The 18,679-nt window shown below is 41.8% G+C and overlaps 1 protein-coding gene across 1 annotated transcript in view; it reads left to right on the top strand.

Annotated features, from left to right (window-relative positions):
- The window catches only part of LOC140319808 (uncharacterized), a 481,384-nt gene extending 463,354 nt beyond the window's left edge, over nt 1-18,030 (top strand). Inside the window, exons 4-11 of the mRNA XM_072397595.1 lie at nt 4,988-5,035; nt 12,671-12,742; nt 16,596-16,643; nt 17,019-17,066; nt 17,159-17,339; nt 17,460-17,555; nt 17,647-17,724; nt 17,806-18,030. Coding sequence (XP_072253696.1) covers nt 4,988-5,035; nt 12,671-12,742; nt 16,596-16,643; nt 17,019-17,066; nt 17,159-17,339; nt 17,460-17,555; nt 17,647-17,724; nt 17,806-18,006 — 772 coding nt within the window. The 3' untranslated portion in view covers nt 18,007-18,030. The remainder of the gene's footprint in view (nt 1-4,987; nt 5,036-12,670; nt 12,743-16,595; nt 16,644-17,018; nt 17,067-17,158; nt 17,340-17,459; nt 17,556-17,646; nt 17,725-17,805) is intronic.
- The last annotated feature ends 649 nt before the right edge of the window (nt 18,031-18,679 follow it).

Below are 18,679 nucleotides of genomic sequence, written 5' to 3'. Positions count from 1 at the left end.
GGTGACATCTGAAATGTATCATTGGACTGGAGTTCAGATTTTATTTGCTATTTCTGCTGTGTTTTTAATCTAATCTTTCAGCTTGATGATCCATGCAGACATGAGATAAATGGGATTAACTTTTAAAAAGCAGATTTAATCAAACTGGTATCAGGGGCAAAATGATGATGTGTACTTAAATCATACGCTTTTAACTTCCTTATACCATGATTTTACATGTTGTTTTATTATGAGTATCTATTTAAACTGGATATTTCTGACCTTTCAATGTTAACCAATGAAATAAACTGAATGTGATTTCAGGATTTGTGGCAATAGTTTGTTTTAATTAGATTTAAAGTTAATGAATCTTCATGTGTGCACATTAGAAAAGTAAAATATATAAATGTAATATAAACAAACAGCATTACAATCATTTTATTTTGGTTTAATGAATAAAATAAAAAAATAGAAAGCCATGTTAGGCCAGTTAATTATTCACCGCCTGGCCAAAAAAAACGCCTTTAGCTTTGATTACGGTTAGGGTCACGGGTTCGGTTGTTTCGATAAGCTTCTGCAGTGTCACAAGAGTCGGTAATAATACTTATTATTATAATAATTATTACTTACTACGTTCACACTGCAGGTCTTAATGCACAATTCAGATTTACTGCTCAAATCCGATTTTTTGTTTGGTTGTTCACATTACCTCCTAAATGTGGCCTGTCTACGGATTGCTGCGTGAACAGCTCACGTTCCTGAAGTGACCCGCATGTGCAGGTGATCATTGATGACATCACGCTCATAGACCACAATGATTTTTACTGACGCAACCATGGCAACGGCAACCAGAACTGCAGGACTGTATGGCTGAATGCTAAAAATCACAGCTCTCAAGTCTAACGAGACACACGCATTTCAACAAGTTTCAACAAGGGAAATCTGTGAGATCATGAAGGAGGAAGAAGAGGAAGAAAATTCAGACGTTAATGACGGCTCTAAGCAGAGCAATAACCGCTACATCAGAGTATTTGGATGTGGTGGGATCAGGATGTGGCTGGTTACACGGAGCAGGATTTCTTCCAAAACTTTAGAATGTGGAGGAATGCCTTTCATCACTTTTTGTCAGCGCCTCTCCCCGAGACTTTCATGAGACACGTCGTTCAGGAGATCCATCTCCTTGAGAAAGCGAGTGGGAGTGGGGCTATATTGGGTAGCAACGGGGGCAGGTTACCGCACCTTGGCCAAACTGTTTGGCATCGCAAAGTCCTCCGTTTGCACTGTTGTGCATAACTTCTGCAAAGCTGTGCACCAGGTCCTCATGCCTGACTATATTAAAATACCCCAGGGAGACGATCTCCAGGAGGTGCTGCGAGGCTTCAGGCAGAGGGTGGGGTTTGCCACAGACTGCTTTCCTTAAAAATCATTTAAACTTCTGATTAAACATATCAAACAAAAACAGAATAGAATCATATAGAATCATCAACCAGCCATAGAAAAGTGAGATCAGGGATGTCCGTCCTTATTCTCAGATTATCCAAATAGTTGTTGTGAAATCATCTGAAAAATGTATCCGATCGATTCAGCTCTATAGCCACATTAACAGCTTACAGCCAGTGTTATGTGTGAGTCACTCACTGCAGAAACAGGTCCAGCTGGTCTGAAAAAGAGACGTCAGAGAGCGACTCAGCAGGTTTTTATCAGCTCTACTGTCAAACTCAGCCTCCGACAGACAAAAAGGAAAAGAAGCTGCAAATTTCACCGTTTTCTGCAATAGAAAATTATACGGTAAGAAAGATGAGAAAATCTCAACATTTCATCCTGTAAAATGAAGAATATTTCATGTAGAGACATGAACACTGCAGATGGAAGTCAGTATATTGTACAAACAATCCTGTCAGTATTTGATCAAACAGGAAGTAAAAGCTGCCTTTTAACTTTATTTTTAAGCATCACAACTTTTTCTAAAAGATCTTAGATCAGAAACAATCTTGTTGGATTTGTACAGTGTGATTTGAACCCATGTCTTCATGTAGAGAAAATGATGAAATGTATTAATAAACACCTCAAGGGAGGGTTATGGGTTTTGTTAATCCGGTACACGCCCTTCCTGGATTCATTGAATAATAATTTCTTAATCCTCCTGTTTAACAGAGATCAGACTGATGTTGGTGATTCAGAGAAAAACTCTGAAATGTTAAAGAATAATTTACACAAACAGAGCGAAAGTGATTTCAGAAACGAGTTTCATTCACCAACTGGTTCTGTAACTTAGATGTTTTAATCTCCTAAAGTGACAGAAAGTTATTGGTTTACTGTGATTCTGATAAAAATCTGCCTGTTAGTTTTATATGTGTTTGATCTAAAGGCCTCCTTCGTGTAAATAGTTGCTGGAAAGTGAGCAGCGTTGGGTTTCTGTGTCCCAGGATAGTCCTCTGCAGGCTGCTGCTGCAGATCTCTGACATCTCAGCGACTGTTCAAAGATGGAAAGATGGAAGATGGAAATGGACACGTCCACTGAAGAAAGATCCAAAGAGACAAAGTAAGTATTTTCAAATAAATTCTTATTTATTCAGGGAATGGGCCATTTTATTCAAGGCGCCATCTTGTCGATTTGAGTCGACTATGGCGCTTAGAGGGTTAAGTTGACAAGATGCCGTCCTGAATAAAACGGCCAGTTGTGGCAAAAATAACGTAATTTTGTTCCTATTCTCCACCTCTGGTTGGCTGACATGTCACACTTCACCTCTGACGCAAAATAAGTCAGTCTTTTTACCCTATAGCAAGTTGAATAAGTTCTTCACCGAGCGAGTTGAGCTACAGCAGCAGAGAGATATAGTCAGCATTAGTGAGTATTTCTTTCAAATAATCGCACAATGTCCATTAAAATGTTTACCTGCAAAAAAGCGCTGGGTCTTCTATTTCCTGATCCTGAAGGGCTAAAATCTACCTTTGGAAGAGGACGGTCCGCTGTTAGCTAGTCCACAAGTGGTCCCCGCCTCACCAGCAGTCGGACAAAGTGTTTCCCTACACCAAACACCAACTTCAGTTCCTTTGCCCAGCAATGTAGGCAGTGAGGAAAATGTTTCACGGGGTCGAAGTTTGCATCGAGGAGTTAGCAGGCGTGGTAGTATTGGAAGGAACGAGGCTGGGAGTAATGTTGGTGTTCTGTCTTTTTATGGCTTTTTTATGGCTCGCCAAGTGCTTTCTGACACGGTGCCTTCACAAAGTGTCCGCGATCGCGAAGCCAATAGCTTGACAAATCTGATGGACATGTCAGACGTGGTCGAAGTGTCAGTGGGAGAATGTAGTGGCGCAGTTCATGCAGCCGCAGCCATGCTGTCTGTTCACTGACCGGAGCGTGTTGGCTCACATGGTGGAGACATGACAGGACAGGAGCGCATTTAGAGGCAGACGCGCTGTCACTCAGCGCAGAGCCAAGTCAGCCAACATGCGTCTCGCTAAGCCAGGTTATGGACATGCAGGCTTTGAGTATTTGACTGATGAGGTGGGGTACCAAAATTGGATAAAGCCATTTGATGAAACAGTTGGATATCAGGGGGACAGAAACCCCCCCCAATGCTCATTCGGCCCTAGATTTTTTGTCACTTTTTCTCAATGATGATTTTTGGAATTTATTGACTGTAGAAACAAATCATTATGCCCATCAGTTTTTAGCCTCCCGTGAAATCAAGACACCTTCAAGATTTCACCAGTGGTCTGATGTAACTGTCAGTGAAATCAAAGCCTTCATGTCTCTGTATTTGAGCCATTTGGGTCTGGTAGAAAAGGCAGAGTTAGAAGATTATTGGGCAGATTATTGGCCAACAGCAACACCTGGATTTGGCAAAGTGATGTCCAGGAATAGATTTGAAATGATACAGTCTTTCCTTCATTTTGCCAATAATAACAATTATATTGAGAGAGGCCGGCTATGACAGGCTATTCAAAATTCGCCCAATAATTGATTTCGTCATCACACAATTTTCAGCAGTGTTTTGAGTGAAGCTAAATCAGGCTGCAGCGGTACATCTGGACAATATAGTGTGAACAAAGAGCTTCATGATGGATCAAAACCGAAGTTGCATCTCTGTTGGAAACTGGGTCAGAAAAACATTTACGACAGTTACTGTGCAAACACAAACTGGAAATTGAAACTGCAGTTTGGTGTAAAATGTTTAAACAATCATACGTTTTGAGTTGAGTGGTAGCAGATTTTTTTTTATCATGAGAACAAATAAAATGGTCCCAGTCTGACAATAACTTTACACCAAATCCGAATAAGGAGATATAAACATCTCCTTTGTCTTTATCAACAGACGTAAGAAAGGAGGACGTGCCGGACGTAATCAACATGAGGAACTTCAGCAGTGAGTCTTTTTCTGATGTTAGAGACATAAAACAGCTGAAAATCCAGGATGTGAACCATGGACTTTAAATAAAATGGCTTGGAGCTGAGTTGTAGCTTTCACTCAGCACCTTTTTATCTGTGTTCTGCTTGGATAGCATCAGTGTTGGATTGTCATTTTCTGAAAGTTTATGTTTAGACACATATTCCTCTGATCAGGACTGTTTGCAACACGTTGGTACAATTTGATGAGTCCTTTGGCTCACCGTGACCATTAAATGATGCATATTTGTATTTTGTTGGTGCTTCATTCTTTGTTGAATAGAAATGTTTAACACATTTTGATCATTTTCTTAAAATTACATGAAAGTTTGGACAAAGTTTCCTAAATCGTGTCAGACAGTTGTTTACAGAGGTTCTTCAAAGCTTTTCCACAATAAGTGTTGGGATTTAATAAGAAACTGGTGTAACCTGTCAAATAAAAACAATTACTTTGTCTAATATTATCAATAGTAATGATAAGAGCAGTAATCTAACAGATGAGCTTACTAACATTAAACAGTGGTTCTTTCTCATCATTCTTACAGTGAACTGACATTAATTCAGTTGGTTTGTCATTGTGTGTTTAAACTTTATTTCCATGTGTTGTATTTTCCACAGATCTGCTCTGAAGCAGAAGGAGGAAGAACTGAAAGCTGTCCAAGACAGGTATTGTCCCACTAAAGCCCAGATATTAAATCATAACATTATCTAAAATAAGAAGAAACCTTTTGGTTTCATTTCTATCCACAAACCTTAAACACAGATTACTGTCAGTGTTGGTTTGCATTAATATCTAAAGCTATATTTCACGATTGGATTATCAGTCCATTTTAAAGTACAATTACTTCCACACTGGTGCGGTTACCACCGATTTGTCTGTTTGGTCTCTCTGATCACACTAATGTGGCACTCTCCAGTTTTGTTGGAGCAGACCTACAATCCAGTTAGTAGAAAGGCTGTTCCAGGCAGCGACAGTCCTGCAAAACTCTTCATTCCCTTTAGTATTTTCCCCATTTTGTTTCACCGCAGCCTGGAATTTTGATGGGTATGTTTTTAGATGTGAGATTAGAAAAGACCCAAAACCTGACAAAGTTCAAATTGGTTGAAACAAACGGTTGAGATTAAAAGGCGGTCGTATATTCACCCCCTTTAATTAGAAGCCCTAAATTATACATTATATTTATATCTGAATTATATTTCTTTATTATTTAGATATACATTCTTTATATTAAATATTGAGTAAGATCACTTTTTCAACGTTTTCTTTTGAGCTGAATAAGATTTTTTTTTGTTTCATGTAATTCAAATTGTTTTCAATCAATTACCTTCAAGAGGTCATGTGATTATTTCAGTTGAGTTCACTTGTGTGCAGTGTAAGTGCTGCATGATCTCTGTATATATATATATATATATTTGGCCCCAGAATATTTAACCCAACCAAGCAAACTGCAGAATAAAGACAAAAGGAGCTCTGTAAGAAAGCCAGAGAAAATGTTCTGGAAACATGCAGCTTTGGTTTACACCGTAGAAGTATAAAAATCTCTGAATATCCGTCTGAGCACCTTTAAATCCATCACTAGCTGTTATAAAGAACGTGACACCCCAAGAAACTGGCCAAGAAAGAACTGAGCACCAAACCTCAGAGTTATAAAAAGAAAAAGGATATTAATGCGAAAGTTAACATAAGTACAAGGTAAACAGGAGCTGCAAAGACCCAACCTGGCTCTGGGCAGACCAATGCCTTCATCTTCTGCTCAGCTCACACTGCACCCCCCACAGGTGGTAAAGATGTAAAGATGGCTATCTGTGGTTTCTTTGGGCTGAGTCCTGACTCCTGACCCAAAGACACAGACAGATATATTGGAGAAACAGCCAGGGGACAGAAACAAGAATTATCCCTTCGAGCTTGATACATTTATATCAAATATGTTTCTTCTGCACATGAACAGGCTGAAGAACGAAGCAGGCGTGAGATCCAGCAAATTAACGATTTAGTCGCTCCAGGTGAAGCATATTTGCCATTTCTCTCAATCACTGATCATACGTGGGTGCAATGTCCGACTTCCACCCATGAAGAATAATCTTCTTCACGATCACAGTTCCAAATAGGATAGCCTTTTCCTCATATTTATTGGCAGAAGACAAAGATGGTTGCCCCTAGAAAGGCTACAAATGGATCCGGCTCCCAACATTTCCCATAAGCCATAGAGAATTAGTGAGAAATACTTTTCCAGTATGTGTACAGTTTACTGCAGAACCAAAAAGAATGTGTTAAGTTACCAGTCATAAACTTGCATCTGTTACAAATGGGTGAAACATCAGGAAAGAAACTGCAGTTTTTCTCTGGAATAATAGAACCTATGCACCGTCTTAAACTGAATAAGGCAATGTCTGACATTCACAGAGCAATCATGTACACTTTTTAAACATTCATCCCATACTTCATCTTCCAGGGCTGCATTCAGCTCATCTGTCCATGCCTGTCTAAGACTCGCTGTATTCAACTGCGTATTGTTGTGCAAGATCTGGTAAAAGAACGAAACCGCCCCCTCAGCAGTAGGTTCAAATTTGTTTATTGCCTCAAGGGCCTGATGCTCTACCAGAATCTCAAAGCCAGGTACATGCATCCTGACATAATGCCGAATTTGAAAGAATCGAAAAAGGTCATATTTAGGAATGTCGTATTTTGCTACAAGTTCTGGGTATGAGGCAAAAATACTGTTAATGTACAGATCACCTATGTTGCAAATGCCTTTCCGCTTCCAGAGAAGGAAAACACTATCAGACAGACCTGGTAAGAAGGAATGGTTTTCACATATTGGGATATACAAGTAAGTTTTTAGAGCCTCAATGTAATGTTTTCCCCCTCTGGAGAAATTGGACCGCTCCAACTTGGCACACTTGTCTTGGGGAAAAGTGTCCCAAGTTGGAGCATGGCTCCCGAAGGCAATTTGAAGCGGATTTTCGCGGACACAAGGCCAATTTTTAAGCACTTTTCTCGGGGGATATTTTACCAACCTGGCGCCTGGCTCCACGAGGTCAGTTGAGGGGGATTTTCACAGATATAAGGCCAATTTTTGAACACTTTTCTCGGAGAAAATTGAACCAGGGAAACCGCTACCACTTGCTCCAACTTGGCACACCTTTCCCCAAGACAAGTGTGCCAAGCTGGAGCATTGCTAACGGAGGTAAATTAAGGCGGATTTTCACGGACACAAGGCCGATTTTTAAGCACTTTTCTAGGGGGGTATTTTACCAACCTGGTGCCTGGCTCCAGTAGGTCAGTTGAGGGGGATTTTCGCGGACACAAGGCCGATTTTCAAGCACTTTTCTTGGGGGAAATAGAACCAGGGTACCCGCTCCAAGTGTGCAGGGGTGGAGCATGGCTCCCGGAAGTCCATAGGTGGCGGCCTGTGGTGGCCACATGACCGATTGTCAAGTGCTGTTCTCCAGGAGAAATATACAAATTTGTGGACTGGCTCCTGGAGTCAGTAATGTCCAAAGCACCATGAAACTCCAGGGGCTCTGATGGGACTTTGTGCCCGAGCAGGAGTGCTTAATAGTGGCTGAGTTTAGCCAGAAACGGACCCCATTTCTCCACATTAAAGCAAGTAATTTTGGGGCACTTTTAAACTAAATAAGTGCCCGAAAGTGCATGAAGGAAATTTGGGCCACTTTTTAGACAATATAAAGTGGACGAAAATGCACCATGTAAACCTATGGTGCACTTTGGCACACTTTCGTAATAGAAAAAGTGTTCCGAATTGGACCCGTTTTAGCGGATGTTCCAATTCGGCACACTTTTTCAATTGCCGTGGGTGTGCCAAAGTAGATGCTCGCCAAACTTAAACGCCACCTGGTGACGGGAAAAGGTAAAGGGTGCCCAAATTGGATATGATGCATTTGTACCCTGGACTACCTGGCCAGAATTTTAGGTTTCGATGGATAATAATGAAATCGGGCGATACGATGACACCATCTGAGGATCACGGCCTGGCTCTGGGATTAGCGAAATATTTGCTTTTTATAAGGTAGGCGACAAACCTGAAGTTTGCATCGTATGGTTGAACATGTGTAAGAGCAGCGGTGAAAACTTAGGGACAAATTTTTGGAAAAATTCTACGTTAAAACCATCTGGTCCTGGCGCCTTGTTATTAGGGATATATACCAAATTATAAGACTGCATAAGATTGTTCAGTGTGACTCTGTTTCTAAATGTACTAGCTTGGGAGTGGTGTAGATCAAGAACGGGATCTAAAACATAGTTAAAATCACCGTCCATGATTACAATTGAATCCGACAAATTTGGCAAAGCATTATAAAGTTGCTGGAACAAAAAACGTTTCATCAAAGTTGGGCCCGTATACATTTACTAATATTGACGGTATGGAGTTCAGAGTCCCACTCACTATCACATACCAACCCCTCTCATCGAAGTGAGATCCGGAAAGATGTACACCGGGCGCCCGTCGTATTGTAGAGGAGCTTTCTCTCTTGCGAGCCATAGCACAAGCTCTTTCACCTGGTGGTAGTGTATCCTCACGATGATGGCTCTCGCTTTGCCATCTGTAGCCGGAGCCAAGTCAAGCCCGGTCCACTTCTACTGGCCGGTTGAAGTGCTACTCTCCAAACAGTTTAGGAAGCAGCTCAGACACAAACTGTAGATCAGCCATTTTCCGTTTTCTCCTTAATCCCGACAATCTGAATATTCTGTCTGCCGGAGCGGGCCTCAACATCATCTAGTTTAGCTTGTTGCTGCTTGTGCTTTAAAGTCCGAGATAACTCCAGTGAACCTTATGTCGACCCTGCTGCCCAGCATGTTTATGGCTGTCAGGATGTCTTCAATGGTAGTAGGAGCTGGAGGGCGAGCTACATTAGCGCTAGCTTCGCACACGTCTATTAGCATGGTACAGTGGTCGCTAAAGTTGTCCTCCCCGGGACATTTGTCCTGCTTCTTTCCTTTGCCAGCTTTCTTCATCTTGACTAAGATGCTGAAGTTCACTTCTGGTACATGAAACGATGATTAAATGTCTTATGTGCGAGGGAAATTGTAAAGTCGGGATGGAGCTCCTCTAACACGTCTACTCCATATCGAAGCCAAACCAGAACTCATCCATTCCATCAAAATTTGACTAGTTTGCAGAATTAATACATTTAAAAATGAAAAACAACTAACTTTTAATTCTATTTATTTTACAGTTTAACTGAGATGGAGGAATTTTACAGACAGAAACTCAGTGAGGAGAGGCAAGTATTTCTCTGAAGTTAACTTTAATAACTCATCTCATTCATTTTATACCAACTTTGAACTGTTATTACTTCAGTATTTGTACCATACTGAACTTTTTCACATGCTAACTTTTCAGATCTGCTTTGAAACAAAAAGAGCATGAGTTGAACTCATTCAAACAGAGGTACTGTACTGGTAAAGTTAAAACAAAACATAAATTAGTTAAGTTTAAAATGGGACAGATGTTGCAGTGTTCATGTTCTAAACGCTTTAAACAAGGCTTTCATATTAATCAATAATTATTTACATATCTCTTTACCATTAGACAACTGTTAGACTGAGTAAAAGAATGCTATTCCATTTCAATTAATGTCTCAGTATTACAAACAATATACCAAACCTTAATTTAACATACAATAGCACTCCACTGATATTTACCAATGAGTTTGTATTCTGAGGGTTTTTTACCTGACTTATTTTATGCTGTTTTTAACAGTGTATCTGAGATGCAGACACTTTACAAACAGAAACTCAGTGAGGAGAGGCAAGTATTTTTCTTTTCGTATAGTGAACATTTTAAAAGTTTTTGAAAGAAAAATCTGTCTATACATGTATAATCAACTTCCCTTGGAGAGAGGTGGGAATTAAAAACAATATGATTATAATATTGATTAAGTAAAAGTGCAACTTTCTTTGGTCTGACTGACCTTGATTTGGTATATGAGCCCAGATACCTGCAGGAGTCATTCAAATTGTCTTTATTCTCAGGGCACAATGATACCTGTAAAATAAGAAAGGAGTCTAACCCAACAGACTGATAATGACTAATATATTTACTGATTTGTTTTATAATAAACTCTTTCACAATGGATTTTCCCCATTAGATCTAATTTTAGGTTTAAAGAGGAAAAACTGAAATTCGTCAAAAGACGGGTGTAAATTTTGTATGATGCCCCAAACTACTTTAACACTCGTGTAGTTAAATGGGAGATTTTTAGTTCTATTACTTAAATATCTAATAGATATTAGAAAATGATGAAAGCTACAATGTTTTTCTCATCCTAAACAAGACTTTTAATGCCTAAACCTATCCAAATGATGAAAAATTAAATAAAATTCAAATAAACTGCAAAAGAATACAAAATCGTTTAAAGCTAAATTAGACAGAAGGTACTGAATAAGATGTGAGGTATACTCTTTTCTCGCGGATGATGATCACCACAGTCCCACTGTAATACAACCCTGGTTCCACACAGTAAGGAGAGGTATGAATAATGATAAACAGTATTTTAAAAACAAAAGGTGAGATATTTAATTATTTAATGAGAAATATCTAATCTGATGGCAGCAATAAGTCTCAAAATATTTCGGACAGGGGCGCTCAAAAATGCTCAGAAAGTGTTGCAACTAAACAGGTTAATCAGCAACGGGTCTGTGAAATGATTGGGTATAAAAGGAGTACCTAAGAGATAATGAGTCTCTAATCAGTAAAGATAGGAAGAGTTAAAGAAATCTGCAAAAATCTCGACAAATTGTTAAGAAATTTCAGGAAAATGTTCTTCCATTCAAAACTGTGAAGACTTTAAAAAAGCATGGCTTCGTAGTAGAAGAGTCCGGGTGCTGGAATGACCAGGAGTCCAGACATTTCACCACTTTAAAACCTTTAACATACAACAAAGACTGCTGAGAATCCTATACCTGAATGGGACAACAATCCTCTCCCAGAGGTCCAGGAGCTGGTCTCCTCAGTCCCAGATGTTTACAGATGTTGTTAAAGGAAGAGGGGATGCTACGCGATGGGAAACATGGACCTGTCCCAACTTTTATGAGATGTGTTCCAGGTGTTATCCTAGACTCCATACACCCTTGAACAGGCATATAAGCCATGATATCCCCACAATGCCAAGAGCCACTTACATTTCTGTGGAAATCTCATCCACACCTGGAACCCTGTCATCGGAAAGCTTTTCAATGACCTCAGCAACCTCTGCCTAGGTTATGGGCAAGTCTTATCTCAAGTCAAATCTTGCCTCAATGGAAGAGGTGCTGGTGAGATTAAGGTGACCCTCAGAGTGCGCTTCCCACTGCTTGACAATAATCTCAGCTTGAACCAGCAATTCTCCATCTGCATTGTCTTTATGAGCCACTGAATGGTTTCCTGAACATCCTTGAGACCAACTGAAGGTAATTTTCCCAGGTCCAACTTTTAGCTTTCCCAACCAGTAACACTGCAGCCCTTTTGGCAACTTAGCACCTCTCACCTGCCACAGATGATCCTGAGGTCAACCACGGCAGAAAGACCTCCTTCAGTTTAATGGCTTCCTCTGATGGAGATAATCCACCCCTCTCAAGAAGTTTGGTTGAAGAATGCTGTGTCTGGTAGTAAGCCATGGTGCATGAGTTAAGGTTCATGCATTACCAGCGTGGAGGTGAATTGGACAGGCTCAAGGCAAAAGGTGCTACAAATCTGAACCTTGGTGCTCCTAACTAAAGTCAGCCGGCGCTGTTTTTACCAGGCTGGCAGGAACAGTGATCTGGCAGTGAGTGCAGGATGATGAGCTGATGGTAGTCAGGTGAAGAGGGGGATCACCAGGAAACAGGAGACCACGCCCACAGTGGCAGGTAGAGGAAGACAGACAAGCACACAAGATGGAGGAAGGGAATAGGAAACAAAAGAATGAAAACCCAACAGAGCCTCAGAAAACAAGTCATGTGATGACTCAGCGAGTCACATCATTGATCCAAACTGGAGCTGATTTGCTGCCTCTAAGTTAGTTCTGTTCATGTTAAAACTTTTTCACCAGCTGTGTTTTCCTCCACAGATCTGCTCTGAAGCAGAAGGAGGAAGAAATACAATCGCTCAAAAACAGGTACTATAAGAGCTGGAATATCATTCAATTCTTTTTGTTGTTCTGAATGAAGCAGTTTGTTCCTTTGGAGCAGGGAAGATCCCACTATGATGAACCAGAACCGGACTGAGCAGAGGTCTCAGGATCTTCCTTTAGCTTCTGCTTACTTGTTTCATCTCAAACCTCAATAACCTGAAAATCATTTCTTCTGCACATTCACAGACTTCAGAAAGAAGCAGGAGTGAGATCCAGCTGCCATCAGTGTGAACAGCATGAACGGGAACACAAACAAACGTTTGTATCTTTAAATATTGGATCGATGCAACTGGCAGTTTAAAAAGTCCTCTAAGTCACAGATTTTCAGAGAACCAGTGACCTTAGTGTTGAAGCTGTGTTCTAACCACACTAATTATTTTCTTAACAGCTTAGCTGAGATGGACACATTTTACAGAGAGAAACTTACAGAGGAAAGGTCAGTATTTTATGGAATTACCTTCAGGGATGTAAAGCTGGAGAATACAAAAGCACAGAAAGCAGCAGCCCAGCTGTCTGCTGGACGCATCTAATCTGACATTTCATTTTGCTCCACTGTCGATACAAAGTTAAATCCGTGTGATGCTTTCATATTTGTTGAATAACATCAAACTTTTTCACTTGCTGTATTTCTGTCTGCAGAACTGCTCTGAAACAGAAAGAGGAAGAGCTGAACTCGTTCAAACAGAGGTACTGGACATTCAGAGGGCTGAAACAACACAGCACTTTTTTACAGTTGTGGTTGGACAAGTCACAAGTTGGCTTGGAAGCAGAGGCTGTATTTGGTCACCTTTGGGGTTGACCTCACCAGTGGTTCCTTTCAGTAGGATGATGCACAATGACACAAACTGTGTTCATGAACACACGGTGGACTTCAGTCAGCTACTCACTCACAGATCTGCATCTAAACCTGATGGTTTTACACACACTTCTGTCTGTTTTGTTCCAGAATGGCAGCAGAGTTTCCTGTTTCACGAGACATTGAGGAAAAAAAGAGCAGAAATCTCTCAGTTAGTAAAACATCTGTAGAGATGGAGACATTTTACAAAGAGAAACTTGAGGCCACGTAAGTACCCTGTAGGTTAAAGCACTTTAACACTGTGATGGCCCATCCAAAGGCCTTCCAGTAGAGTCTACATCATTTTGCTCTAATTCCTGCTCTGTGAGTTCATAAATGCTGCTGTTAGAAAGTCCAGATGTGACTCAATTTATACAAAATCACCACAGCAGGCACAATCATCATCAAGCAATGAAGCCTCCGAGTGATCCACTGAACGATGCTATTCCAACAAGAACGATCTTCTTAGGATAACAAAGGTTTTAATCATCCAATCAGCTGTTTAACTCATAAAACACTATAAAATCATCATTGATTGGTCAGCAGTCGTGCTTCATCCACCAGCTGTTCTATTATAATCACCTCTGAAACCAAAGCCAGATACCACCATTTAAAGGGGAGCAGTCAGCTTTAGCTTTTAATTAGCTCTTTGATACAGAAGGCTTGTCTCCTTAAGAGAGTAAAAGCTGAGAAAATGTTTGCGTGTCAGTGTTCTAAAGTTATACTCAGTGTTGAGTGTTTGAGGGAAAAATCAGGTCAAATTAAAATGTGTTTGTTCTGGAGGGACAATGGGGTAACTTTTAGTGACACAGGCAACAGTCTGTAACTGACTAAAGCTGGAAGATGGAGTGTGGACATGCAGTGACACGATAACAGCTGTACAGCACAACAGCCCTGCAGTGACCACTGCCTGCGGCTGAAGTTTCTGATTCTTTATTAGATTTCAATCACAAATCAGCTTAAATGACGTTGGGCCGACTGAACAGTGTTTTAATCTGAGCAACAAGTGCAGCAGAATAAAGACGGAAGTCTTCGGAGCTTCTTGTGCAGAGCATGATGAACGTTGTCAGGAAGCAGGTGGATGTGTTCGTCTGCCATATTTTCAGACACACCCACACCTGGCCAATAAAAATGAATCCAAATCAAAAGTCTAAATCAATCTGCTCTTTCACCGAGCTGTGAAGAAAATGAATGTTGGAGCTTTTTGAGTCACACTGAATTTCTCTGCTCTTAAGCAGAAGGAGGAAGAACTGAAAGCTGTCCAAGACAGGTATTGTCCCACTAAAGCCCAGATATAAAATCATAACATGATCTAAAATAAGAAGAAACCTTTTGGTTCCATTTTTATCCTCAAACCTTAAACACAGATTGCTGTCAGTGTTGGTTTGTATTAAATATCTAAAGTATTCATTCTGTGATGATTGTTGAGACAATGTTCTGGAAAAGTACAGCTTGGGTTTATATAAAAGTGTAAAAATCTCTGAATATCCCTCCGATCACTTTAAATCTATCAACATGACACCCCAACAAACCAGCCAAGAAAGAACAGAGCACCAAATTTTCGAGTTAACAAGCAGGCCACAGGTGATAAGGATCCATCCATCCATTTTCTGCCGCTTCTCCGGGGGTCGGGTTGCAGAAGCAGCAGCTTGAGCAGAGAAACCCAGACGTCCCTGTCCCCGGCCACTTCCTCCAGCTCTTCCAGGGCGACCTCAAGGTGTTTCCAGGCCAGCCGGGAGACATAGTCTCTCCAACTTGTCCTGGATCTTCCCGGGGTCTCCTTCCAGTTGGACTTGACAGGAACCACTAATGAGGGAGGCGTCCAGGAGGCATCCTAACCAGATGCCAGAGCCACCTCATCTGGCTCCTCTCAATGCAGAGGAGCAGTGGCTCCTTCTTCACACTCAAATGCAAACCGAGCTGAAGGTCGACGACACTAACAGAACGACACCATCCGTAAAAAGCAGAGACCATGAAAATTATGAACAGATCGGTGACAAAGGGCCGCCCTGACGGTGTCCAACCCTCACCGGAAACACGTCCGACTTACTGCCGGCAATGTGGACCAAACTCTTGACACCGTTCATACAGAGACCGAACAGCCCCTATCAAGGGGTCCATACTCCCGGAGCACCCCCCACAGGACTCCCAGAGGGACACGGTCGAACGCCTTCTCCAAGTCCATTAAAAAACACATGTAGACTGGTTTGGTGAAGTCCCATTCAGCCTCTATGACCATGCTGAAGGTGTAGAGCTGGTCCACTGTTCTACGGCCAGGACACACTGCTCCTCCTGAATCCAAGATTCGACTATCCGATGGATCCTCCTCTCCAGTACCCCCGAATAGACCTTACCAGGGAGACTGAGGAGTATGATCCCCCTGTAGTTGGAACACGCCCTCTGGTCCCCCTTTTTAAAGAGGGAGGGAGGGACTGCCACCCCGATCTGGCAGTCCAGAGGCACTGTCCCTGATGTCCACGCGATGTTGAAGAGGCATGTCGACCAAGACAGCCCTACAACATCCAGAGCCTTGAGGAACTCCTGACAGACCTCATCCACCCCTGGGGCCCTGCCACCAAGGAGCTTTTCGACCACCTCAGCCCCAGATATGGGAGGCCCCACATCCGGTTTGTCTGTGTGACTGAGGAGTTTCTAAAAGTATTCGTCCCAATGACTCACAACGCCCCTAGTTGAGGTCAGCAGAGCACCATCCCTACCATACACGGTGTTGAAAATTCAGAGTTAACAAGCAGCCCATTAATAGGAGAGGGAATAAGGATGCCAAAGGTTAACTGGAGCTGCAGAGATCCACAGCAGAGACTGGAGGGTCTGTCCATAGGACCACTTTAAGATGTACACCACCCCTCCATCCATCCAGTTTGTCCTCTGCTTATCTGAGGTATGGTTGTGGAGGCAACAGGTCCAGGAGGGAAACCCCAACATCTGTTATCCCACCAACCTCAGCTGGTTTTTAGCTACTCCATTGCAGCTGAATGTATAGATGCTGTTCAGCACGTTCCTGAATGTAAAGGTGATGGAAAAATGTTTTCAAACTCCAGCAAAGTCATTTCAAATGTTTGTCTTTTTCTCTTCCAAAGACTTGATTCAGGTATGAAATCCAGTTGCCGTAGATGTGAACAACATGAACGTGAACACAAAGAAAGGTTTGTTCAAATCTATGATGGATTTATGGATCTTACAGCCAGCCATCCGACTCATTTTACCATTAATGCTGCGTTATGATGGCATTTCACCGTGATGTTTATATTCCAACAGCATGACTGAGATGGAGACTTTCTACAAGAACAAACTTCAAGAAGAAAGGTAAATGTTATTCTGAAGTTTATTTCAGTGAGACAGGAAGCTGAACAGTGTGTGGATACAATAAGAGCTGCATAAAGCAACCGATGCAGCAGCCATGTTCAAGACGATGTTACTACTCTGTCCTACATTTTCTTTTTAACTCTCCTTCCTTTTCTCATCATTTTTTACTCACTGTTCTACGTATTTTTGAGACTGCTCCAAGCAGCAGCCGTTCCTGAGGCACTAACAGGGAGAGAATAGGGGTCTGTGTTCAGCCTTTAACTGAGGTGTGGTCACCACAACCTGGAGCCCGTCTCATTGTTAGGATAACCGAGCAGGCTGGTCTGACAGCTACTTACAGCTAAAGCTACTTCACACTCTGCATCTCCCTTCCAGGTCTGCTGTGAAACGAAAAGAGGAAGAACTGAAATCACTCAAAGAGAGGTAATCTATGTACAGATATCTGGGGCGACAAAAGCAGTTTGTCACATGCAAAGTGTCTCCACTGTCATGTTTTATATTTTCTATCTGGACAGACTGGCAGCAGATTTGGCTGTTTCAATAAAAGCTGCAGACACTGAGAGCAGTAACAACCCAGTCAGTAAAACCAGACTGACAGAGATGTACGACAGGCTGAAACTGCTGCAGTGGCCTCAGATAAAGGATGATCTGAAGGCCACTGAAATGAACCCACAGTCAGCCCAAGCTCTGCTTCAGGTACAGTAACACTGTTGAAGCAACGTCACTCGGTTCATTCCTTGACTTCCTGTCCAAGTTCAACTTTGAATTCCAGTGAGTGTGGATCTTTGGTATAAAGCTTGAAACTGATCCTTCCAGAAAACCTTTGAAGATGCAACAGAGGAAATGAAGAAAAAGAAGAAGCAGATAGAAGAGGCGTTTGGACTGACCGACTCCAACAGTGGACCTCAGAAGGTTCTGTGCTGTAGGACTGTTGTCTGAACTGGATCATTAAAGCAGATTGTGTCATTAGACGTCTGTAACCTGCATGTTTCCTGTGTCCCAGGTTAAAGAGTACAGACAGCTAACCATTCAGAATCTGCAGATGGCTCTGTACCACAGCACCAAAGAAGACCTTCTACAGGTATGTGAGGCACATGTTACAGCTAAAGGAACCAAACTTCAGGCTGAACAATGAACTGAACACTGAACCATTCCTCCACAGACTCATGTCCCCGAACATGGAGGTCAGTACTCAAAGGATGTGATGGTGACTCTGAGACCTCTGACCTCACAGTGCTTCTGGTTGGGCTGCTTGATGGCTTTAAACAATCCTCCTCTTCAGCCCGACTGGAAGAATCTCGCTCCGGGGATGGATCCTTGGGACATTTTTCCTCGAGACATCAAACCTTCTTCTGCCATGTAGACGAATCAGACTGAGGAATGAGGAGAGAATCTGTCTGTTTTTAGAGCTTTAGTACGCTGTTGGGATATTTTATCTTTTGTTCTTTTCCTTAATATTCTGTTGAAAAGACAGCGGATCATGTGACCCGTAGAATATATGCAGACTTTGGTGTCGATGGTCTTAATATGAAGTTTAAAAAACTGTTTATTCAAAATGATCGTGGCATTGTTAATCCTCATTTTTCTATTACTCAACAAATCAAACGTCTGGCTGGATGGTTGCTTGCCAGGTGAGCCCTTAAATTCCTTGCGTTTGACCTAGATTTTACAGATTGTCTTATTTAAATTGGCAGGATCAAATATGGAGCACAGAGGTTCATTATCAATTTCAGCCTGACTTCTCTTAGTTATTCTCCAAGGTATCCTCCCTTTAGCGGAACCCACTCAGCCAGAACCTTTGCGATTTGTGAACCATGTGATTATACTTGTTGGTAAATGGGGGTCATTGGTGAACCAGCTGGTGTTCACCACCTGTTTGTTGGATCGTTGGAAACATCGCAACCTGAAATCAGGGTCAAACTGGCCTTTTACTCAAAGTTTGGCTGCTTCATCGGGTCCACTTATTCTCCCCCACATGCACCCAGTCCTCTTCCGGCTGGTTGCTCAAGCAGTGCTTTGTAAAGGTTAAACTTTGT

The sequence above is a fragment of the Leuresthes tenuis genome, unplaced genomic scaffold (genome assembly GCF_036924035.1).
Source record: "Leuresthes tenuis unplaced genomic scaffold, fLeuTen1.0.hap1 SCAF_12, whole genome shotgun sequence".
Classification (NCBI taxonomy): Eukaryota; Metazoa; Chordata; class Actinopteri; order Atheriniformes; family Atherinopsidae; genus Leuresthes; species Leuresthes tenuis.
This window is presented reverse-complemented; position numbering and strand designations above follow the sequence as displayed.